This window comes from Amblyomma maculatum, chromosome 10 (assembly GCF_055883805.1).
Source record: "Amblyomma maculatum isolate TAMU_Amacu chromosome 10, ASM5588380v1, whole genome shotgun sequence".
Classification (NCBI taxonomy): Eukaryota; Metazoa; Arthropoda; class Arachnida; order Ixodida; family Ixodidae; genus Amblyomma; species Amblyomma maculatum.
This window is the reverse complement of record NC_139353.1, coordinates 18,363,703-18,388,845: the sequence shown is the minus strand read 5'-3', so window position 1 is coordinate 18,388,845 and position 25,143 is coordinate 18,363,703. Positions and strand designations below refer to the sequence as shown.

The 25,143-nt window shown below is 43.3% G+C and overlaps 3 protein-coding genes across 5 annotated transcripts in view; 1 reads left to right on the top strand and 2 right to left on the bottom strand.

Annotated features, from left to right (window-relative positions):
- LOC146175732 (retinoblastoma-like protein 1) overlaps window positions 1-9,620 on the bottom strand; it is a 30,655-nt gene extending 21,035 nt beyond the window's left edge. Inside the window, exons 1-3 of the mRNA XM_084582106.1 lie at window positions 9,252-9,620; window positions 7,749-7,830; window positions 5,435-5,575 (exon numbers count right to left, since the gene is read on the bottom strand). Coding sequence (XP_084438232.1) covers window positions 5,435-5,575; window positions 7,749-7,830; window positions 9,252-9,442 — 414 coding nt within the window. The 5' untranslated portion in view covers window positions 9,443-9,620. The remainder of the gene's footprint in view (window positions 1-5,434; window positions 5,576-7,748; window positions 7,831-9,251) is intronic.
- Window positions 9,621-9,867: 247 nt separating this feature from the next.
- Window positions 9,868-19,547, top strand: Bka (FCF1 rRNA-processing protein Bka). Its single transcript, XM_084582105.1, has 8 exons — window positions 9,868-10,008; window positions 10,192-10,259; window positions 11,113-11,184; window positions 12,548-12,696; window positions 13,442-13,514; window positions 15,326-15,413; window positions 18,107-18,201; window positions 19,441-19,547. The coding sequence occupies exons 1-8, from the start codon at window positions 10,006-10,008 to the stop codon at window positions 19,487-19,489; spliced, it is 597 nt and encodes a 198-aa protein (XP_084438231.1). The 5' UTR covers window positions 9,868-10,005; the 3' UTR covers window positions 19,490-19,547.
- An 872-nt stretch (window positions 19,548-20,419) lies between these two features.
- The window catches only part of Cka (Connector of kinase to AP-1), an 80,665-nt gene continuing 75,941 nt past the window's right edge, over window positions 20,420-25,143 (bottom strand). For all 3 annotated transcript variants that reach the window (XM_084582093.1, XM_084582097.1, XM_084582096.1), the window contains one exon: window positions 20,420-24,395. In XM_084582093.1, the coding sequence (XP_084438219.1) occupies window positions 24,226-24,395 (170 nt within the window). In that variant the 3' untranslated portion in view covers window positions 20,420-24,225. The remainder of the gene's footprint in view (window positions 24,396-25,143) is intronic.

Genomic DNA, 25,143 nt, shown 5'->3' with positions numbered 1-25,143 from the left:
TTGGGCTTAGGAAAAAGTGCCAATTAAAATGTTTAGATCACCTCGAAAAACGGCTAGCTACGTTGTTTCCATCACGCTATGACTTATAGCTCTATTTATAGGCTGGTAAAAAACAAAAACTTTACGTAAATGCTACCTTGATGAAAACAGAATAGGTGGCCATGTTTCAAGGCAATCTACAACTTTTGCATTGACAGTTTTTTCGTCATTGCTATAATTAAAAATGGCTAATTACTCTTTACTGATTAACCTTGGTGAACACAAAAAACACTGCAGCAACTCTGAAAAACTCTGAATCGGTTTCACTGAGCAAAACCTTGGTTACATATCGCTGGCACACCTGGTATAAAAAACATGTTTGTAAAACTAAGCAACAGGAGCAAAATATTATAGCCCCTGGTTTTCGTGTTACAGAAAATAGATGGCAGGTACAAAAGGGCATCAATCAATTTGCTAACATCGATTATGCTGATCCAGCCAAACTTGTCGGCACTCTTCTTCATTTATCCTTGTCACCTTTTAGTTTTCGCCACTGCACGGTGCAACCAGTCGCTTCATCATTTCGCACTTTCTTGTCCATAGCTGTACAACTATGGCTTCAATAATGTATCTAATTAATGCACACCATCACAAGAATGACATGTGACACAACAAATCACATTTGTGAAGCGTTACCAGGTTGTATACTGTCCTTACATGTGCCATTTTACCGAAGCTGAATGCATTTGTGAACTGATAATTACGAGCCTTTGAAGCAATCCAGAAAATATCAGGGATGCCACAATAGAGGGCTCCAGTCAATTAAAACAACCGAGCGATCCCTAACATGCACTGACATCACACTCTATCATATGATATTATATGCAGTAATATTCGCCGCGAGATCGACCTACAGACGGCACCATTGTTGCTTCAATAGTGTGGATTGGCAGCCGGCAGCGCTCGCAGAAACGCACGTGGCGCAGGACTGCTTCGAAGTTTACGGCGTGTTTGTTGGCGAAATAAAGTATGCGTTCTGCAATGCATTTGCGATTTAATGTTTATAACGTTCCGACATTGCATAAAGAAATCCGTGGATTTGGCCAATGCTGAGAATACAAGCGTGGATTTTAGAAAAACAAGGCACGTAACTAGCGGTCTTTTTGATTTACCGGCGTTGTGTGCCACTCGGCTAATGACAGCTTTGATTTTCTTATCGCTTTTTCAACAGTGCGCGTGTTTCTTACCCGGGTGTCAGAAGGGCAAATTTAGTGTTAAGTCCACACAGGTGCAAGGTTTGTGCTCTGACCAGCAGTATACTTTACAATTAACCGAGGCACAGCCTGGTTCATCATATTGTACTTGACTCGAGGATTAAGATGGTTAAATGTAGCACTGACAACATACTGCACGGCTGGTTCCTGTAGACTGAGCGCACATCAACTCTGGCTAGAGAATCAGGCACATCATCATCATCATTATCATCATTATCATCAGCCTGACTATACCCACTGCAGGGCGAAGGCCTCTCCCATATTTCTCCACTTAACCCGGTTCTGTGCTAGCTGCATCCACTTGACCCCTGCGAACTTCTTAACCTCATCCGCCCACCTAACTTTCTGCCGCCCCCTGCTACGCTTTCCTTCCCTTGGAATCCAGTTTGTTACCCTAAGCGACCATCGGTTATCCTCTCTTCGCCCTACATGTCCTGCCCATGCCCATTTCTTCTTCTTAATTTCCACTAGAATGTCGGTAACATGAGTTATTTCTCTGACCCACTCTGCACGCTTCTTATCTCTTAATGTTACCCCTACCATTTTTCGTTCCATAGCTCTCTGGGTTGTCCTCAACTTAAGTAGAACTCTCTTGGTTAGCCTTCACGTTTCAGCCCCATAGGTGAGTACAGGTAAGATGCAACTGTTGTATACTTTCCTCTTGAGCGATACTGGTAAGCTGCTAGTCATAATCTGTGAGTGCTTGCCAAATGCACTCCATCCCAATTTTATTCTTCTTGTTATTTCCTTTTCATGGTCCGGATCTGCGGTTACTACCTGTCCTAAGTAGACATATTCGCCTACTACTTCCAGTACTTCGCTACCTAATGTAAACTGCTGTTCCTTCCCGAGGCTGTTGAACATTACCTTAGTCTTCTGCCAATTGATTTTCAAGCCTACCTTTCTGCTTTTCCAGTCTAGGTCATCAATCATTATTTGCAGTTCATCCCCCGAGTTGCTTAGCAAGGCAATGTCATCAGCAAATCGCAAATTACTGAGGTATTCTCCATCTACCCTTATCCCTAACTGCTCCCATTCCAAGTCTCTGAATACTTCCTCTAAGCAAGCTGTGAATAGTACTGGGGAGATTGTGTCTAGGCACAAGTATTCTCCAAAAATGAGATTACGCTGACACTGCCGTACAAGAAATCTCGCCGCACAGGAAAGTTGACTGTACACGTGTAGAGTGCTGAGTGGATTGAATTGGTCGAGCTCACAACGAGGCGAATGCTCCTGCGGCCAATGACTAAAAGATTTCCTGAAACCGAGGAAAGTATAAGGGATTTCTGATGTGTGTGATGTTGACAAATGGCAAATTATTAGTGTAAAAATTTTAAAATGGCAAAAAATTACAAGTGAGAGAAGTCTTACACATTTAACTATATTTAAGACTATTAGCAATTAATTTTCACCAACACTGAAGTGCAACCTACGGATCAGTAGCTGTGAAGACATCGTAATAACACTGCGCATGAGCGCTGTCATGTTCTGGCAAGAAATTTGAGAGGCTAAAGATTTCTTTATCACTGTAATTATTCAGCAGTGAATCAATCTTATGCGAAGCAAATTATTATGGTTACTTTGTAAAAAAGGTGCCGGATATAAAACTGTCCAGAAAGAAATGGAGTTAATCTTATCATGTGACTATAAAAATGTATTTATTTCCAAGCTAAACACCGATAGTTAAGCCCATATAAAGCTATCTTACTCCCCTTGTCAGGAATGGGTTGGCTCGGGAGAAAACAGTAGCACTTTATGAAAAAAGATTTTAACTGGTAGTAGTGAAGTACATGTATTATGTAATATTTAGTGTAACAATTAGGTGCTGGGAAGAAATGGTTCTCAAGTGTTTGAGATTTCTCTAAAGCAAAATTTGCTCACTGCCCCTGTTCCGGATGAGCAGAAGCCTTCAAAAAAAAAAAAAAATCTACACAGGTTTAACGCTGCTGAACTGAGTGTGGAGCGAAAGCTTTGGCTGCGGGCAACCTGAGCGTTGCATCGAACACAATCAGCGTTTCGTTGAATGCATCACATTTCACCGGCGTATTAGGTGGTGGTGGTAAAGGCATTTATTGCATCTAAATATGGGGGACACTTAAGCTCTCTCTGCATTTCAGGGGCAATAGCATAGGCTACCAGCCCACATATAAAGCCCCGCTTCAACCAAGCCATATGGACATGCCTTAGTAGCCTATAGGGGTAACGTGAATACCAGGGTCCTGGCAGGCTGATTCTGAGATAACTATCCCATGTGAAACGAGAGACCCAAGTTTGCAGCTCCTGCCACAGTGCCATGGTGCCATGATGCCACGCCGACAGCTTTAAAACTATAGTAGTGTAGCTTTCGCTACAAAAGTACATATGGGCTTAACGCACCAAAGCGACATCGACTATGATGGATGATGTAGCAGTGGGCTTCGGTGTCGTTGAAAGGCTCTTTAACGTGCAGTCAAATCCCACTGCAGAGGAGCACCTTGCAAAATGGCTATGACTGAACCCCGTTCGTGAACTCAGCAGTCAAGCACCCTACCACTGAGACACCACGACAAATGTTTAACAGAAAAAAGAAAGGGTACTCAAATAACACTACGGTGCATACAGAAGGCACAGAGCGGCCTGTTCAAACTGTGCTCTGCTATGCAGCAGTCTGCAGTCGCATGCTTCAGTAGCTGTGGTATTTCAGACATACAAGGGAATGTATGATTTCTGAGTGTTTGTATTAAAAGTTGTATCGACGACAGCGACCTGTTATGCTTTGACATGGCACCTAACGACAGCATCGCTTTGTTTGAGACGCTTCGCATCAAAGAATCTCAAGCGCTAAAGACTGACTGATGATGTCGTTATCCAGCATAACATACTCCATATGGACAAGTACTTTTTTCCTTGTTAATCTCACTTACAACTGTGAGAAACGGCGTTATTTCCTCACGAGCGAAAGGTATACATCCAGCGCAAGCCCTGTCCGCCGACATCCTGCATGCCATCTGCCCGTCTGCATACCGTCAGCGTGGGCCGGATCTCATCAGAAGGCGCACCTTCCCATCATTCTCAATACAATGCACAGCTCTGTTTACATGCATCGCGCAAGTCAACTTCGCCCTCTCGATCTGCCCTCGTCTGGTGGATTAATGCAATGACCTTTCTTGGCGCATTATGCCGGTCTATATGAGTGCGATATGCCAGAAAGCTAATATGATGCGCTCTTGTCGCATCCATATAAACGCGACTTATGATGGGTCAAATAAAAAAGACTGAAAAATTTAAGCGTCCTAGCACAGTAAAATCTTGTTGATACAATTTATTATAGAATTTATTTTAAAATGCAGGAAAATATGCATTATTCGGGAAAACCTATGATCCAAACTGCCTGATTTTAAAAATTTAACTGCTGAATGAGGTACAAAGACATTTGGAATTGAGGCTTTCACTGTATAAAAGAGTATATTACCATTTATAAACATCCAATATGCACAGCTCCTTTTTTTAGCTCTTGCAGAATTCAGTCCGTATTCGCGTTGTCCTAAACACAAAAGAGATCTAGTAACAAATCCGGTTCATAGAAGGCAATGACGAGCTGATATCGCTTCCTTGGGCGTAACCGGATGCTTCGTCCCCTTACACCAGTGACATGTGGTGAAGCCATCAAGACAGCTTACAGTCGTTGCGTTTTTGCTCATGCAGCGTCCCCAATCCCAGCCCGCTCGTATGCCAGCGAATAGTTGTAATTATCAAATGGTTTCCTCCTGAGCCCCTAAGGCACCACAAAGGATCCATCGCGTTTCTTCTCATGAATTCATGTTTACACGGGAACGGGCACCTCATATGTTGGCTGGTTGGCTTTCTTTGATGCTTCGTCCCTTTGCCCCTAGGCACTGCAGAAAAGCAACTGCACACGTCCGGTTGATTCCAAACCTTATTATTATACGACCACAATTTGTTGAAATTTCGAAACTAGTAACCAAGAAATTGTGTTACCCAGGAACGTATTAACTGGGAGAAGACTAAAACTCTACGTGAGACACTTTTGCGCGCGATTTTGAGCGTATGAAACTGGAAACCGTATGATCCAGAAACGCATCAACAAGGTTCTACTGTATAGCTTGGGTTTCAATGACTACTGGGATTTTTTTTTTTGCCCGAGCGCTCTGTCACTAAGGCCAAAAATCTGAAACACTCACCACCGGATTCACGTTTGATTTTGGCTGCCGTGCTTCAGCGGCCATATTGTCCAACAATTTGTAGAAGAGAGTCTCCCCCAAGCGAAGCTGCCTGGGAGCTAAGTCCTCGATTGCGTCACTGCTCTGCTGGTCGGGCAGGCACTGGGAGCAAAGATGAAAATATCATTACTTTCAGGTTAATTTTCAAACTATACAAAAATATATGTATATTGCTACTTCTTTTCATCTGCATACTTTCTCCTTTACAGAGAGAGATAGACGTCTGCTTCAAATGAAACAAGCTCTTCCGACCAGGCACTGTGCAGAAGCGATAACATTGGGAATAGTTCACAAACCTTTTAGCCATCTACTTTTATCACTGAAAGCTTACACCAAGGGCTACAGAGGTAAATATGCCATAAAAAAAACCCTCTAGATTAATTTCAACCATACGGTGTTCTTTACCATGCGCAACTTTATGAATATTACAGGCATGCTTCTGCAGTTTGCCTAAATGAAGCAAACCAGTTACTGCACCCTCGGGCAATAACTGCTGCGTAACCAGAACCAGCTCAGTACCAGAACAGTATGCATCTCTTAAGCGAAAGCTACACCAGTTTGGTGGTTGTTGACTTTTATTATTCATTACGGCATTGTAGAGTCTTTTTTTCTTGCAGGCAAATTAAGTTCACCCATACACAGATTGTGTGAAAGCAACTTTTGTCATGTCATAAATTTCATCACTCATACGTGACGGCATGAATGACAAAGGGACCTTCTGGACCAAAAATCACGAGCCACGTTCCCCATTAATTTTTAACCTCAATGCACAACAACTGCCTTTCATGTAAGAATTTCACAACAGCTAGTGTCATAGTTAAGAACATTTTCACACTGCTGTTACAAGGGGTTAATAAAATTTTAATAGTAGCTGTGAAGAGCAGCAGAGAGATAGCTCACTCCAGGTATTGATCGACAGAAAGTGATGCTTACTGCACAATAAGCACGAGCATAAACATATTGGAACCTTTTGATTCTACAAGCTGCAAAACGCCACATCAAAACCTGGTTCAATCCAAGCGACCCCTTCGCAAAATTAGCAAATGAAGGTGCTATCTAGCAGTGCCAAAATAAATGTTGCTTTTCTGGCTATTCATTTATCAGTTGGACTGTTTTATGTTACTGAATCTGTCTCACAGATTTTTTTCTTTACCAAGCAGGGCGTTTATCAACTATTTGAGTTTGTAATTTGAACATGGTTTGCATAACACTGGCTCAGACAGCACTACCCATGAGTCCATGCCAAATTTTCACGAATGACCGAAAACACAAAACAAGCTGAGCATTTACATGCAATGGTTTACTTTTCCAGCATGAAAAGGCTTTAATTAAGAACAGAGAGGGGCACACAAAATAACATTTTCTTCCCATAATCATGTGGCTGGAGTGTTGGTAACGTCCCCTCTGTAATCTTGGCAGTTTAATTCAGATAGAATTCTTTCTTGATCAGTGCAATAGACGAGCTGCTCACATTTTCATGCTCTTACCAGTGTCATAATGAAAAAAGCCACATGCGAGTGTGGCTCTTTCACCACATGCGAGTGTGTAGGGGTTGCTCCTACTTTCATTTTTCAATGGGTGCATTGCAATATGAGCCGCCAGGTTTCTACCGTACACTAGAGCGACGCTTAAGCCCACACAGCAGCTCGTTAAAGCACCTGCCCGTCTGTCCCACATATTTCTTTTCGCATGTCAGTGGAAACTTGTAAAACGACACCCTGAACTCCGCAGATTCTTACACTTGATGCAATGCTCGCATGCTTTCTATCTAAAATCACATATAACGCCAAACAGCAATCTATCTAAGATCACCTAACAAACAACAAACAGCCAAGACCACAAAGAAAACAATCCCAAAACTCTGTCCATATGAATGCTGAAAGTAAATATTATTGCACGTACCCCTCCATTTTACCACTGGAAAAGCATACAACACGTAACCCTCCCTTTTACCACTGTAAAAGTATACAAGCAAGTGTTCCTTCCATTTTTAGTCCCCGTCCTTCATAAAATTTGTCACTGTCTGCGCTGTCAGAAGCAACGCGATATAACTAGTCCCAATCATCGGTCTTTCGATAGCTCATTGTACTGCCCATAAGCATCATGACAGCCTGGTGACCTTCAAAGAATAAAAATCCTCGGCGACCTTAATGAGAGGGTAAGCAGCAAATTATAGTGCCATTAAACTTTAGAAAGAAGGAACCAGGCATCTTGGAAAGAAAGTTACGTCTACAAGAACTCAAGAGCGAAGTAAAAGGTCCAGTAGGCAACTTACCTGGGCACATGCAGTGCAGAACTTATCACCCATTGACTTCACAGTCTCTGTGATGTTGGATGCAAGGAAAGGACCACATGTGCTGGACAAAAAAAAAAAAAAAAAAAAAAAAAAAAAAAAGGAAAATGAAGTAAACTGCGAACTGTGGGGTGTAATGCTCTGAAGCGATGCGTGGGCTATGTATGAATGATGGCATACTGCAAGGCTCCAAATTAGTTTATACGCCCTCGAGTTGCGTAAAGTGCACTGACATCACACAGATATATTTGTACACTGCCTCCAAAGAAATGTGGCCACTGCCACTGGGTTTGAACCCGCTACCAGCAGCGGACCGCCAAAGCAACTACGTCGCGGCGGGTCAAAAATAAATTTAAATCTCCATCACACTGTCACATTATGGCAGACTATGAGCCAAAAATATGACAGATTATTTTAACATATATGAAGGAGAAATTTTTTTTTTTTTTTTGTCAGCCTGATGTTCAAAACAAAAATTCACAAGCATGATTACAATTACTGCAACAAGGTATGCATTAGCAATGTATACGATTACGACATATGCCACTGCAGATCACAGCACCATAGGCAAAATTCGTGATCACGTTCCACATGAACCACGACGCCGCTCTATTCGTAGTGGTGCTTCTTGTAGCCAACATTAAAAGGCGTGTGCGACTTCCCCCCGCTCCCATTTCTTTTTGTATTTTGACAGTTATACATTTCACTCGGGAATGGGAAGACACAGAAACCACCTCACTCTCGATGGACGCACCAATGAACCGCGGTTTGAAGGGATATGGAGGGAGTAAACATAGGGGCATATAGAGAAGCCGCAGTAGAGAGCTATCTGGTTTATTTTCATCCCTCTCCACTCCAGCGCGACTCCAAAGGGCACTGACGCGGTACATGCGGAGGGGATTTCATTCCGAGTCCGGCTCAGCTGCCGAACGCCATCGCGGCTGGTTTTCAAGTCATGTAATAATTGTTTGTACGTTCATTTCCTTCTGAAAACCAGCAATTTTTACTCCGTACTGAGCATGCCAGCATAGTGTTCTTTGTCGAAATGAAACAACTTAAAAAGGCGCCCGATCATACAAAAGGCCCGTTAATGTGGGTCACAGTTTAATCGCTCACAGACCACGACTGGACTACGAGATGCAGCAAGTTGCCTTCAGCTGCTACGCATCGAACCGAGCAGCGCAAATTTTATGATACTGTTTTCTACCACGCGCAACCATATGTTTCCTGAACGTTCTAAATCCTGAAAACAAAGACAGGTTTCAGAAAGCACCGTGTTCACACACAGTACGCATACTAGTTTCCTTCTTTCAATGGGGGAGGGGGGAGAGACTATACTATGAAAAATATCTGGCGGACTTCGACAGTCCAGGAGCAAAGAGAGGAAGGAGAGACCACAACAACCGGACCCGCCCTCTTAACCCACTCGCGGCTTAAGAAATAAAAGAAGCCAGAAATAAATAAAGAAGCAGATGCAATGCATACCTCAACAGATCTGTTAGCGCCTGGCTCGGGGTGTTTTTGCGCCCAGCCAAAAGGGACTGCAATCTGCTAGCGCATTGCGTAGCCGTCGACAACGGGCTACGGTTGACGGCCTCACGATTGTGCATGTCGTTGCGGCCCGTCGACGGGGTCGGGAGCTGCGGTACTTCCGTCGTGTGCTGAAACAGAACCATGTCTTGCGATCTCTGTTGTCACGACTGTAATCCAGCAACGGGTGCAGGTATGAGCGCGGGCACTTTTAAACACAAAATCGACCTCCTCAGCGCGTTCCTACGTCCGATGTTTGAAACGGCGCGAATATACCGAACGCGCGAGCGCGAGACGCTGCGCTCGTTGCGACGATCTCGAAAAGTTGCCACTAGTTGACGCCTCGGTAGCAATAGCTATCATCATCCTTAAATTATTTTTGTTCTTTTTTTTTTGTTAATAATTTTTTACGATGAGAAAATCAATTATTTTATTCATGATTAAACCGATTGCATAACTACACTTTTAAACAGAGTAATTCTTTTTTTTTTGAAGTCCCTAGATCAGCTATAATAATAAATGTTCAGTTACATCGTTGCATAGCAGCCTCTCAACATTGGAGCAGTGTTCTTGTTTTCACTATTTTCGTTTCTGCGTAAAGAAAAGCGGCATGCAGCCTTGCAGCCTTGCTACGGTGGTGGCTGTGCGCGTGTGGTGCGTTGAAGTTTAGACCAGTCTCGCCTCAACACTTCTGCGACGCGACTAAAAAATGGTATGTGTACTGTTTGGTTTTTCCGTCTAACCGATTGCACAGGTGAAAAATAAAACAGGAAACCTATCGGTTTGATCGACACCGTCGATGGATAGGTTCCACATTGGTTCAGCTTCACGTATGATGACTCGTAGCGCGTAGTGTGCAGTGACACGTTTTCTCATGCTAAATTTTTACCCGTAGGCTAAGGTGAAGGCTGCGCAGAAGCCCGCCAAAATGAAGCGGATGATCAGCCTGCGAGACCAGAGGCTGTAAGTAGCAACTGTCAGCTACGCACGCTACTGTCCAGACTGTAGAACTTTCCCTGCGGTACATTGGATGCTTGTATAAACTACAACCTTGTTACCTAATTCCATGGTATAAAGATGCATTAAATTGAATTCTTGTGCGGTAAAAGAGGGATAGTGCTGTACCGGGAAGCACAGCTGGAACAAACTCCTAACATAGATCATGAATTTGTTCCACGTACCTGGGATCTGATGATCTTTTTTGACTGCACCGAAGTAAGCAGGTATACGTACTGCAGAATAAATTGCGAATTGGCTACTGTATTTGTTAACGTGAGCGTGTAGACTCGTGGGTTAAGTAGTCACGGGCTCTGGGTACCTGTCTGGAGCAAAAGTTATAGACTGGCGCAACCGAACGAGATCGCAAGTTGGACGAACATCATTTTAGTCCGTGAGCCATTGTGGCTGATTATTAAGCGGTTCCATATCTGATTCCGGTGGTTTCTAACTGCTCATCAGCAACGAATACATATGAAGAATTGAAATGTTAAAGATTACTGACGACAGAGCACGAACTTAAGCTGAGTGATAACTCTGTGTTCAGTTTATTGGCTGCATTTTTAAACTCCACCTTTATCATTCATAGATGCAAAGCGCAGAAGTAGGAGACAAAGTGCGCAAACCGAAACGGACACAGCATTTTACTGCATGAAGTCACATTGAAACACACTCTTTCCTCCATGAAATCAATACCTTCATCATCATATCCTTTCATGAGGAATTTTTGTGACAACAGTACAGTTTGTACCAGTATATGCTACAATGCCCAGATCTCATCTGTCACTGTTTGGTAACTGGCAGTGCTTTGCATTTGCAGTAAGGCAAAGGATCGTTTGCCACCAAAGAAGAAGAAAAAAGAAGACCCGCAAGCAATCAAGGTTTCTGAGGCGTAAGTGTTACCTCCATCTTCACCTTGGCCCTTTTATTACTTCTATTTCTGCTCAGTGTCTCGCTAGGTTGTGTTGTGGTCGTAAACTTCAGATCAGCGAATATAAAATGTGCAAAATTAATGCATTGTTACAGTTATGTAATGTTTGCCTGCTGTAAATACTAGCAGCATGTAGCGTTTGGTGAACCCGTACAGTGTAATATTTTCTTTCAGCAGTTTTTTTATACAGCTATGCACTGAAAGGAGTGCAGCATTGTAAATATAGTGTGTACAAATATTAGAGGCTTGAGCCATGAAGAAGTCGTGCAGGAGGGCTAAACTGAAGGCTCATATGAACATCAAGACAACGCTCTTAAAACTGAACAGTTGTAACTATTTTGCAGGCCTTTAATGTGTGTGAGTTCAAATCACACCATGTTACGTTATATTTTAATTGTACTAACATATGCTTGCCATAAAGCCTGGGACCATAATTAAATTCCATGCTTGGTCAATACAGTGATGACATCACAGGTCATGGCATCATTCAACCACCATTGCAAAATGCCTGCTAGAAAAGTAGAACACTCTTATGGAACTTAAAAAAACTCTACTTCTTCACCACTGAGGAACACTCGTGCAGTGCGACAGTTTGCAGGCCCTATCCGGTAGCCTCATGCCATATAGTGGACAATAGCCACACGTCACGTCACAGCAACAATTGGTTGAAACCAAGACGACTAATTAGCAGTAGTAACTGTGACCATTATTTAGCAGCAACGCATACAGTCTATATGGCAATACTGTCACATCAGCTCTTACGAATACTTGAGCGGCCCCTAATGTTTTCTAAGTACTATTATGTATTCTGAAATTATTAACTCTTGTAGTAATACAAAATTTGCTTTGTTCTTTTCTTGTTAACTGAATAAAAGTGATATTTCTGTTCAAACTCAAGAAGTATGTAGAATTAATTTCCGAATGAATGGCTAGGTGTACTTAGCCTCATTATTCAGTGTGTTGAAGGTTTGCTCTCTTGTTAAAAATATTCGTTTTAGTGACAGTTCTTTGGCTTGAAGTTATTGTGCAGGAGACATAAAAACATCAAATCTGTCCTCAAGGCTCGCAATTAATTTCATTTTCTCTTGATGCGATGTTAATGTTAAAATATGGAGTTCACGGAAACATTTGTGACATGTCTACAAATTTCGCTGCTTTTTGCATAATGAATGCATAGAACTGAAACAATAATATTGCACTAGGAGATAGATTGCTGCTAGAAAAGAAGTCTGTTTGTGCTAATTAAAGCTGTTGAGCCATCGAAAGTAAACTGTGGCATTGTACTTATGTTTCTTTTTCTTTTTTTTTTCTTTGTCTCAAAAAGACCTCACTACTCGTCAGCTCTGTTCTTCAAGTACAACACTCAGTTGGGGCCACCGTTCCGGATTCTGATTGACACAAACTTCATCAACTTTGCCATCAAGAATAAGCTGGATGTCATTCAGTCAATGATGGACTGCCTCTATGCCAAATGTGAGTCGGGGCAATGCACAATAGATACGAGCATGTGAGGCCCCCGCCAACTCCTTCTTTTTGTGGACATTAGGACAGAGTTCTTGGGAGTTTCATAGAAGTTGGCTGCACACAGAGCCTTTCCACTTATTCAGAAGGAAATGGTGCTGTAAGCCTCACATCTGTTCTCTCCCTATCTTAAAGTGAAATTTTTCTAACAACGATAACTTCCACGGTGGACAAGCTGAGTTGTCAGTTACCGTATACTTGTTCGTTCTACTGTATACTCAGGGCCAACTGAGAGAGTCCTACATTTGCACTCTTTGCAGCATGTGACAGGTTTGTTGTGGCCAGCACATCTCGTGCCTAAATGACAGTTGTTAATGCTGTGCGTTTTTTCTTTTCCTTAATTTAAGTGTTCACAGGCATGGGGTAGTACAGCTTTTCAGTTTATGTTACAGTGGCGTCTTAATGAGTCGAGTGATTGATCGTACTCTTCTCAAATGCTTGCATATGTTACACTGCACTGTCAGTGTACAAAGTCACAAATGCCAGCAATTAAAGTCCACACAGAATTGAAACTAACGAAATAAGGGAAGTCAGGGTTAAAATAATTTGTTCGCTTAGATATTTAAAGACACAAAGCTTTGGGAAATGGAGAGAGTGGTGGATTCTACTGTGCTATGCTCAAAGATGCGTTTTCACTTGAATTTTTGAAGCTAATCTTAACTGACAATGCTTCTCATGCTTTTTATTATTACAACAGGCATCCCATATGTCACCGACTGTGTCATTGGTGAGCTCGAGAGGCTTGGGAGCAAGTACAGGGTTGCTTTGAGGTATGTGCGCTGCACGTGTGTTTAAAAAAACATTTGCCATTTGTGGTCTCACACCGGTGTTAAATTTGTAGCTGCTCTCTGCATTGCTTTAGTTCATTGTTTCCCGAAGATTTCGCAACAGAAATAACTTCATCAATTGAATCTGTAGAGTTATTACACCTTCTTCAGGTTGCAATATCGTGACGGTGGGGCGGTACTGATTTCAGTTGGACGCTGGATTGCATATGCACAACGTGAAATGTGTGCATTGACCAAGTAAAGCATGCTGGTTTTTGCCTGTGAAGATGTTGCACACCTTTCCTTATAAACATGACAGAGTAGTTCTGCTGTAGACTTTGCAAAAGGTGGAACAAAGCATATTCATCAGTGTTGCATTGGCAACCGAGTTGCATCTAAAGGCACCTGTATATACGGTCCATTCCGGATATATCGAACTACACTGAACAAGAACACTTGCACCGACGCTATGGAGTTATGGACACACTTTCCGCTGTCTTCCTGGCAACACACTGCACACCTTGTGTTGGTAAGCCTAGCCTACTTTGCATCGAAGCCGGTGCTTTGTTGGGTAGCCACTGCCTGGCGTAACAGACATAATCCTGTTAAACAGTGCAGTATAAGCACAATGATATTATCAGGATTAAAATGCAGTTGGATTTTGCAACGTCGTAGGCAATAGGGCGAGTGCAGCAATCGTCACGAGAGTCGCTGGTAGCCTTCAATCCAGAGGCTCTGCTTTGATCAGCCTGGTTAGCTTCACTGTGTGGCTGGCTACCCCGCATGGCAGCAGTGTTGTACAAAAGGGCGCCGCGAGGCCAAAGGCTACCGCCAATAATGTGCTACGTTCCTCACATCACCAGCAAATCTGGGTAAAATTAGGGGGCTTGCTATGGCATGTGTACAGAAGTAGCCAACAGCCACTGATATAAAGTAAAGCATAGTGGATGTATTTTTTTTATCAATGTGGTATAGCGATATATTCATGAAGATAGTGGGTGGGAAAATGGAAGAATAACCACATGCCGCTAGTGTTGTTGTTATTGTTAGTTCTTATTGATAATAAAATAAAATTGCTGCTGTTGGCTATCCTTACGGCACGCAGTTTTATGTCATCTTCACGAGCCTACCATAGCTAATAAGTGCCTTTTTAAAAGTTATCTGGAAGCATTGTTAAGAGCTCTATTTGTAGGGGCACGATGCATCGTCCAGTATATTAGATGCCTCATTTGTGGGAGTTCAATAAATGCGTTAGGTAGTGCTATACTTTTGCGTGAGATTTTCAATACAATTCTTCGACTGTTTGTTATAAGCGATAATTCGATATATCTATTATTGACTGTACATACATGTGCAAATATGAATGTTGCACATGTTTATGGACATATCGTAGTAACACACACACATAATAATAGTAATAATAACAATAATAATAATAATAATTGGTTCACAGGAGGGGAAAGGTGCAGTATCTGTCACACTTATTCTGTAGACACCTGAAGCTCCCTGTAAGGAAAGGGAGGAAGGTGGAAATGAAACTGGAAAGAAAGAAAGAGGAGTCGTAGTGGAGGGCTCCGGGAGTGGTTTCGACCACCTGAGAATCTTTAACATTTACTGACATTGAACATCACATGGACACCTCTTCAATTCGCCTCCATCGAAAGGCAGGTGCCGGCGGTCGGGATTGAACCCGGGTACACCGGCACAGTAGTCGGGCACCTTGACCACTGCACCACACACATACGTATATACATCTGTATGTCGGTGTTTGTACATGAGATATACATTTTGTTTTTCTTTTGTTTTTTCTGCAGGATAGCCAAGGACCCAAGGTTCGTGCGACTCCCTTGCCTCCATAAGGGGATATATGCTGACGATTGCCTTGTTCAAAGAGTCACACAGGTATGCCCCGATTTTCCTATACAGCCAAGTCTGAATACAATTAAACTTCGTAATGAAGTCATATTTGTCACGAAAATCCATTTGGATAGTTCATTTGTTATATCCAACATTTGTCTTGAAAGTATGCGCACAAATTCTTGAAAACAAATCTGCTAATAAATCTATGCAGAAGACCCTAATATATACGGACAATGCAAAGGTATGAAAATGCACTTCTTCATTTATTAGCTTAGCATAAAAATGAAATCTCTCCTTATATTCAGTGTTAGCAGAAATGAATGCACAAGTAGGGATTTTATCTTTGCGCACGCAGATTTGTTTTTTTTAAACGGCACAATCTTGGCCATGTTGGCAGCCTCCGGTTCGCTGTCATCACCGCTAAGTTTCATCATCTTCAGATGTCAGCCAATCAATGTTTTCTAGGTCGGTCAGTTCGAGTGCCACCACCACAGCCAGTTTGTATCAACAGGACATTCGGAATTGCCAGTTTGATGAGATGGCAAGGCTTGCTAAACATTGCCCATGCCCAATATTGGTACACCATTGGTAGTGCATTGGTCCTGTGTCAGCCTAAGCATTGCCGACACAGTGCCAATAGTTTCTGCTGCCGGGTTTCCAAACGTTCTTCATGGCGCCTTTGGAGTGGACTGTCTTCAATCTGCTGCCTCGCATTCGAAATTGTTGACACAGTGCTAGTGTTCATGCTAGTTGTAAGACAGCCGTGTCATATTGAAGCATTTGGATTGGGCCGAGAAGGATCTGCTGCCTTGCATTCGAGATTGTCGACACAGTGCTAGTGTTCATGCTAGTTGTAAGACAGCCGTGTCGTATTGAAGCATTTGGATTGGGTCGAGAAGGATCTGCTGCCTCGCATTCGAGATTGTCGACACAGTGCTAGTGTTCATGCTAGTTGTAAGACAGCCGTGTCGTATTGAAGCATTTGGATTGGGTCGAGAAGGATCTGCTGCCTCGCATTCGAGATTGTCGACACAGTGCTAGTGTTCATGCTAGTTGTAAGACAGCCGTGTTGTGCTGAAGCATTTGGATTGGGTCGAGAAGGATCTGCTGCCTCGCATTCGAGATTGTCGACACAGTGCTAGTGTTCATGCTAGTTGTAAGACAGCCGTGTTGTGCTGAAGCATTTGGATTGGGTCGAGAAGGATCTGCTGCCTCGCATTAGAGATTGTCGACACAGTGCTAGTGTTCATGCTAATTGTAAGACAGTCGTGTCATATTGAAGCATTTGGATTGGGTCGAGAAGGATCTGCTGCTTCGCATTCGAGATTGTCGACACAGTGCTAGTGTTCATGCTAGTTGTAAGACAGCCATGTCATATTGAAGCATTTGGATTGGGTCGAGAATGATCTGCTGCCTCGCATTCGAGATTGCCGACACAGTGCTAGTGTTCATGCTAGTTGTAAGACAGCCGTGTTGTGCTGAAGCATTTGGATTGGGTTGAGAAGGATCTGCTGCCTCGCATTCGAGATTGTCGACACAGTGCTAGTGTTCATGCTATCTGTAAGACAACTGTGTTGTATTGAAGAATTTGGATTGGGTCGAGAAGGATCTGATGCCTCGCATTCGATATTGTCAACACAGCGCTAGTGTTCATGCTAATTGTAAGAAAGCCGTGTCATATTGAAGCATTTGGATTGGGTCGAGAAGGATCTGCTGCTTCGCATTCGAGATTGTCGACACAGTGCTAGTTGTAAGACAGCCGTGTTGTATTGAAGCATTTGGATTAGGTCGAGAAGGACAGACATAGCTAGAGGCATGCTTTCTGCAACAAAAAAAGCCTTCGGAAACAATAACTGCAGTTGCAGTACATACAAGTGTCACCTGTTTGTGAAAAGAGCTAGAAATATTCTGACATCTCTTGCCTTCAGAACATTTACAAGACCTCCTAATTTTTGTTAGCCTGGCATATCAATTTTCTACGAGGTGCTGTCTCGCCAAGAAATGTTGTAGCCAGCGTGCCCACACAGTATGCAAAGAAGCCAACCAGAACTCTACAAAATCTCTACCATATGCCCTCTTTCATAGAGGGGCACATTGACTTCAGCAGCTAAAAAACATGATTAAATATTCTATCGCCATCATATGTACTGATCCAAGACCCTTTAGCATGCTGAAGCCATTGTGGGTCATGGAAAAAGAAAATGGGGCGCGTGTACTTTGTTGAACTATCGATGTTCAGCCACATAGGTGTCGCTCAGTGCGCTGCGCAAGTTCAGGGCTCCATCAGCTGACATTGGTGGCTTACAAAGCATCACCCGTGTTGTCCTAGGTCTACACGGTGACAGCAAGCCCGTTGTCATGTGACAGTTTCAATCAATGTCAGCTGCTGTAATGAGGCAAGGGCTATAAAAAGAAAGATCTCGGGCTGCCTTCGATTTTGTTGTTACAAGGTTTTACATGTCGACAGTTATTAATTGCGCACAGTTTTAATATGACATTCAGATTGTCACAACTCGATACTGCTTACCACTATAAAACAAAAAGACGAGTTCTGCGATTAGGCAAGGACGTGCTCAACGGAATTCTAGTAAAAAAGAAATACTGTTCTGTATACAGTTCTATTCACAAAACCCAGACACATTCTGCACCAACATTTCCTTTTTTCTGCTCGAATGTCACCACAGCAGCAGCTGTAAATAAGTTGAAGAAAATGATTACTTCTCTCTCTCTGACAGCACAAGTGCTACATTGTAGCTACGTGCGACAAGGACCTGAAGCGCCGGATACGCAAGATTCCCGGTGTTCCCATCATGTACATCTACCAGAGACGGTGAGTGTTGTACCAATGGCTTTTTCCCCACTACCTTAGAGCAAGACTCTTCAAAACTTGTTAGCCTCCGGGAGCATCAACACTTTCCAAAAGGTTCCGAAACCCCCGCTTGACTTGGCTTTTGCGGCAAATGTGGCTTTGTCGCATGGGGAAACCAAACTCATTTCCTCAGGAGTGAAACTCATTTTGATGACCCTTGCCTTAGAGCAGGGGGTATCGAACTCGTGTTACTATCCCGGTCACATTGGAAAAAGTTTTGTTTTTCGTAAACCAGGGGCTTGAAAATAATAAATAAAACACAGTAGCAATAATAAATAAAAAACAAAACAAAAGTACCGCGTGGTTCGAAATGGCTCGGTGATAGTTTCTAAAAGAGAAAAACCACGAGGTAGATTGGGAGATGAGAGTAAGGCGGGGTTGTCCGACGACTCACGGCTAACGTCCATCTGAGGTTCGCGCATATTGGAGGGACCAGTTGCTTCGTTTCATTTCCACAAAGAATGTGTACCGTCTGGGCACAAGGCCTTTTAGTTTATTTCAGTTGGAGAATGAGTCTACTAGTAAAACTGGCTCGTGAAGCTGGCTTGCACTTTCATAGCAAAGGCTGAACTTATGAGAACCAATGGCCACATCGCAAAGCGCCAAGAGCCATGTGCTTGAGACTCTTGCCTTAGAGCAACACCTAGCTTAGCCCAAAGGCATTGTGCGATTGCCTGTCGGCAGCCATGCTTGTTCCGAGTCACCAACGTCAACCAACCATGAGCAGGTAGTGTGTGTAAGTACACATTTACAGCCATGGAGATGTGCTTTACTTTTGCTTTCAATTTGGCAAGAGTTATTTGCTGGAATTTTCTGATGCCACGATAGGCTATGCGCAAAAAGGATGACACAAAGGCAGTAGACATGACAGGACGAGCGCAACCACAACAGGTTGTGCTTGTCCCGTCATGTTGCCAAGTTGCGCTTGTCCTTCGTTAGAAAATTTTAATTTGGTTCCAACTTTTTGTTGCAGTACTTAGCAAGTGCTCCTTATTTGGCTTAGTACTATAAAGGCCTTTCCTTGTTACTCCTAAATACATACCTTCATTGATGAAACAAAAGTAAGCTTGCTGGGTAGTTTGTGGTAGTGTTTTGAGCTGTGTGTGGCATTAAATGGGGCCAGTTCTTGGAAGTTGGGAACATTTTGCTACCTTCCGTCACCATAACTGAACAAATGTTTTTTTTTTTTGTTTCTCCCAGGTTTTCTATCGAGCGAATGCCAGATGCATATGGTGCTCCCAAGGTGTAGAAGCCAAGGCTGCACCACTGTTCACATTTGCAACAATAAAAATGGAAGTTGTACAGAATGGCAACCTTCTTTCCCTGCTTGCAGTGTTCAAAGCTACTAGGTGGTATACTACTGAAAGAACTTAAAATAGCCATGACATGAAGGTGTGCATAAGGTGTTAACAGTTATGACAAAGGATGTGCAAATATTCTATATTTGCAATACGAAACGAATGTTTTTCTATTCTGAAGCACTTGATGTAACGGGAAAAACGTTCTTACGCTTCATCTTCAATGCAAACAACCATCTTGAAATGTTCATCAGATAAAATAACCGATACAAATGTTTTTTTGGCATTTTTGCAAGCCCATTCAATGGACACTTGTCCAGTCCCTTAAAAGGCTAAATTGACGAGTTTACTGTATTCAACAGTGATATATTTTAGCTCTACCCGGTTTCATTCAGGTCCTTCCTCTACAGCAACCAGAGTACACACATCAGTGCAATTGTAGCTTAATTTTATTTGCAAGTACATGTTAATTTTGAATGTTTAGATTTTCACTTTGCTGATCAGATATTCAAAGGCATTTTTTTCCTCGTATTGGTATTCAAAAATTTCTATATTCGCACATCCCTACTTTCAGTGGAGTGGGATGAAGGATAGGAGTCTGCTCTTCTGCAATGCACGGAAGCGTTCAGGTCGTGATTGCGATCACATGGAAAACACTGGCATCATAGAGCACTGGACGACTCACTCAGACAGAGCTCGTCGACACTTCAGTTGCCAGAGAAAAATTTACAGGGGTGCACTCGTCTCCTTCACAATGAGGACTTCGTGCCTAGTTCTGTTGCTCTTCGGATGTCTAAAAATTTACACGTTTTTTCTTACCGATCTTTCCTGCTTTTTATTTTTGGGCCAGCAGAACAACATTCACACACAGCACACACACAGCCACTGGCTCACTCACAAATCTTTATTACCATTTTTATCGAAATAAACTTCTTCCCCATTTCTCTTCATACAAGCCGGAACAAGCGAGGAAAAGCACAGGAAAAAAGTAATGTTCCAGCTTTCGCACTCACATCCACCTTCAGCCTTTCTCCCTCCCATTGCAACTTTAAAAACCTAGATTTTTTTATTTTCTTTCTCGCTCTTAAATCTTCTGTACGCACAAGAAAAAGGACATTTAAACATAGACATACTCAAAGGAAGATCTGTTTGTTATAACGCTCTCAAACACACCTAAGGACGCTGCACTCCGAGCCACAGTTTAATTAAAACCCTTGTGCGAGAACACCACGGCTACAGTCAAGCCGAGTGGGATGGCACAGAAAACGAGCCACCGGGCCCAGTTTTTCCCCTTTAAAATGTTGAAAAAAAAAAAAAAACAATACTTGTATGCCAATGCAGTGAGTTTCGTGGCAGAAGCAAACAGACAGCCACCAAAGATCTGAAAGACATGAAACTACACCCAGTGCAACTGCAGGAATAAACAGATGCAACTAGTAAGAGCATTCTCAAAGCAATTCCGTTGGCAACACGAACAAGCAGAGGGCTCGAACAGCTCTGCTGCACTTTTAATTCACTTCAAGAAGGTTTCCACCATGGGCCTCTCGCTCTCTGCTATTGCATAGTAAATGAAGCTGTTTTTAGGAGCTTTCTGTCGTGCTAGTGTTGCCACATCGAGAACAAGCAACGTGTTTTGCATCGGCGGCAAACTTGAAGCAAAGGCTGCAAATGTCGCACTAAAACTCTGCCCAAGCACTGGCGCTGAATCTCTCACTTCGGAGAAATTGCGGCGAAAGGAATTCAGTATTGTAGTCTCATTTCACCAGTCATTCAAGTCACTTTGTGCGTATAACTGCACATATCTTAAATACCGAATTTCACTCAAGAGTAGCAGCGTCCTTAAAAGAAAAAAAGTTTACATACATACTTAACTCAGGTGAAACTCAGGAAAGCAGGAAGTCAACCTGCTAATAAACACACAACACTAAAGTACATTTTGAAAAAAAAAAAACAAAAAAAGGGGGAGGGGGAATCAAGGGAAGGGGTTAAAAGCAGTCAAGACCATTAAAAAAATGGATAGGTAGATTGCTCTTCTACTAATAAACATTCGCAAATGACTACATACAGTTTCTGTACACATTATATAATGCAGGCAAATTACATAGGGTCAGCGTGAGTCCCATAGTCTTGCTTGTGGGGGCGACGCTTCTCTATCTCTCTCTCTCTCCCGTTTCACGGTTATTAAGCAATTCTCCTTAAGAAGCACAGGTCACACTGCCGCCGCCGCTGATAACGAGGCAGCACTTTGGACTGGACAAGACTTGCGCCCCCCACACACATAGCCTAACCTGAAGCCATAGCAGAGCTCCCTGCCTTTTGTCTGAATCAACTCTGTAAGCAAAAACAAACAAACAGTGTGGCCAAAATAAAGAGCCACAACGCCCATCCAATCCCAGCATAAAATGCAGTAGGCAAAAGCACAAGGAAAGGTCTTCCCAATAAATATCTAGTCTCTGCACACACACAAAAAAAAGAGACTTTAAATAGCTCTTCACACTGTCACATTGCGAAGGGGGTCTGTCATATGCACGAAAAATATCCAAGCTGCCTACTCATATTTATTCCGTAAGTAGAAATGGTGAAGGGCTTTTCAATTTTTGTATGGGTACAAGAAGAATTCCTCTAGCTTAGAGAGGTAAAGGAAATTGCGGCAGCAGTTTTTTTTCCCCACGTTTCCGACTGACACCGACTACCCACCACAGACTTGCTAAAACAAACAAGTTCAAGGCAGCGTCTATTTCTGCTAGACCGTGCTTAACTCCAGGGCACAACAGGTGCAATTGTGGTAGGAACAAGGTGGAAACAGAGCTGACCTAGCTTGGGGACAGTGACAAATGGAATGAAAAAAAAAAAAAAAAAGAAAAGAAAGATTCAATTCAGAGCAATGCTCTTTGGCCCCCGCCTCTCATACAGTGCTCCTCCCCCCCTCCCTCATCAAAGGCGAGACATACTGCAGACTCGCAAGCTCTCGCCGCCAAAGAGCAGGCGATTCCATAGCAGGAAGAACAAAACTGAAACAAATGCCGTTACTGCTCGTCACCTTTTCTGTACACAGACCACTGTATGTCCAAGGTCATGAGCGTCGTTTTCGTACAGTAGTTTACAAGATTATGGCAGGCTGGGAAGAGACGTAATGCAGCAGACGCCGATCTCAAGTTTTCTCACGCGTCGGACACCTCCAACAATAGCGTGCCTAGCTGCAGCCACTTTCTTTTTATTTCAAGCCTAGCTCACTAAGCTCTAAAAGCCTACGACACCCTGAAACTAATGTCGGGGGAAAATATTTGCACATGCCGCTGAGAAGGAGGAAAAGAAAGTTTTCAGTCAGGTGCAACAACTGGCACGCACAACGAAAGGCAAGACGCCAACGTCTTCTCGTCACATGCTGATGGTGATGGTGGTGGTGGTGCCTTTAATCTCCCACTGTTTCTTGAAGGCTCGTTCCTTAGAGAGGAACTGATGGGGAAAAACAAGTAACACAGCCCACCCGATATCGGAAGGGAGAAGGAAAAAAAAATGATGTTTAAAGTGAGACTCGGTAAAGACGGGGCAGGGGCGAGCACACGGCCATATGCCCAGGAGCACACGAACATACGCACACAGACAAGGGCAAGACCGGCACTTTTTTTACCATGCTCACGGAACACGCACTCGCGGCTTAGCGAGAGATGGGGCCAATGAGAGAGAGAGTTCTGGATTCGCTGCCCTTCTATGTGTGGCAATGCTGACAACAGCGCAAGGAAACTCTGCCCCATGACACAAGCACATTCTCTTCTAGGAATTACAGAGCTGCTTTCTCCTCCTCATCCTCCAAACCAAAAGAGCAGTGGAGATAGGGAGAGCAGAGAAAAAGAACACATGTCCAAAGTCTGTGTTCTTTGGCCACTCTCTGTTGGGGAGGGGCACTACAGCGCAAGTCAACGCAGACCCCGCCAAAAGTCTCCGTCGTCCTTCAAGCTGCTTGCTGGCTTCACTTTGTCCGTTGCTGACAGGTCGGTACACACTCACGCACAGGCCATTCCCCACTCCTCCGGCCATTCTTCGAGAAGATGTCAACACGACTACGTCTCCTTTGCACTGAAGGAGGCCAAATCCAATCCGAAGATGATGTGGATGGGACAGGGGAGCAAACCAAACAATGCACTTACATGCACACACAATGATGTAAAAGTAGGGGGAGGGGACAAAAATTATGAAACAGTGACTGGGGAAAGCGGGGTAGAGCTCTCGAAGGATGGAGACGTCTAGAATGAAGGAAACCTCTGTTCCTTCCCCTCCTCCTATCACCTCCCTCCTCGAAGCGGCGACGGCAGTTCAATAAGTTAGGTAGGCGGCTGAAACACGCATCATGTCATTGTGGGGGCTAGCGCACACACCCCTCTCTCCCCTCATGTTGGTGGTCTCGTGGAACTCGCATCCCCCACACTCCTCCTTCCTTTCTTGGACGCTACACACACACATCATGTTGCGACGACACGGCGACGTTGGTATGTTACACATGGTGGAAGAAGGAATGCAGAGAAGGGGAGGCAGGCAGCTACGTGCTGCCCACGTGTGTGTGTGAGACTGTGCGTGGAGAGGAGAGAAGGCGGACTTCTCTTTTCTTGGTGTTTAGAAACTTCTCTCGTGTTCCTTCATGGTTATGACACATCTGGGCTGCTGCTGATGCTGCCGCCAATCATGCTCCTCAGACGAAGACCTTGGCGAGGGCGTCTGCTCCGGCGCTGGCAATGTACGGCTTCGACGGGTGGAAGGCCACATCGAATATGGACTCGTCAAACTTCTTGCGGTGCGAGGTGATCTCCTGCACGCACGTCTTGTTGTCCAGGTTCCACAACCGAATCGAGCAGTCGTGGCCTGCGCAAGCAAGAAATGAACAACACGTACAAGATGTACCAAGATACAACGAAACCAAACATGTTGAGTTAATGTAGAACCTCTGTGATACGAATCTCATCCAAACAAACAAAAATCAGCATGCAGAAGCATAGAAAGAGCATTCACGCAAATCTGTTTACATCCGAGGAGGATCTAGAGGATCTGAAGTGCAGCATGTACAAGTTGGCATGCGTCGGCTGCGTTGCATGAACATATCTAGGTTGTGTCTCTTCTAAATAGTGAAGAATTTACTCTAGGACCCTGAAAATGTTGTCCTTGGGAACTGAGTGTGTCTTTTAATCACTTCTCTTGTATACAATGTTGTTAACATTGTAAACATAGGAAAGCCAACCAAACTATTTTCAAATGTCTCTTATAACTGAGTGTCTCTTGTAACAGTCTCTCTTGTAATGAGATTTTACTATTCGAAAATTACTGAATGCACCAAAAAAATTTTGAATTCACAGCAGTTTCACCACAATGCTAGACCGCGTTGACTACGAAGTGAATTCAAACAACTTTCAGAACTTTTTTTCGGGCCCATTCAGTAATTCAAACTTTCAGTTAACTCTGACATTTCTATTCTGGTCCCTTGATGGCTGAACTAGAGTTTACTGTATTCAGCAGCAATGACAGGTCCACCCAGTTTCATGCAGTTTCTTCCTGTACAAAAAAAACCTGTATACGGAATTCTGTACAAATTTTATATTGGATTTTTCTTTCAGGT

Bases quoted from the DNA above. Each gene is read 5' to 3' on its own strand.
- Bka (XM_084582105.1), top strand. The intron at 12,697-13,441 runs GTGAGTCGGGGC...TTATTACAACAG, and splicing joins GGACTGCCTCTATGCCAAAT to GCATCCCATATGTCACCGAC. The intron at 18,202-19,440 runs GTGAGTGTTGTA...TGTTTCTCCCAG, and splicing joins ATGTACATCTACCAGAGACG to GTTTTCTATCGAGCGAATGC.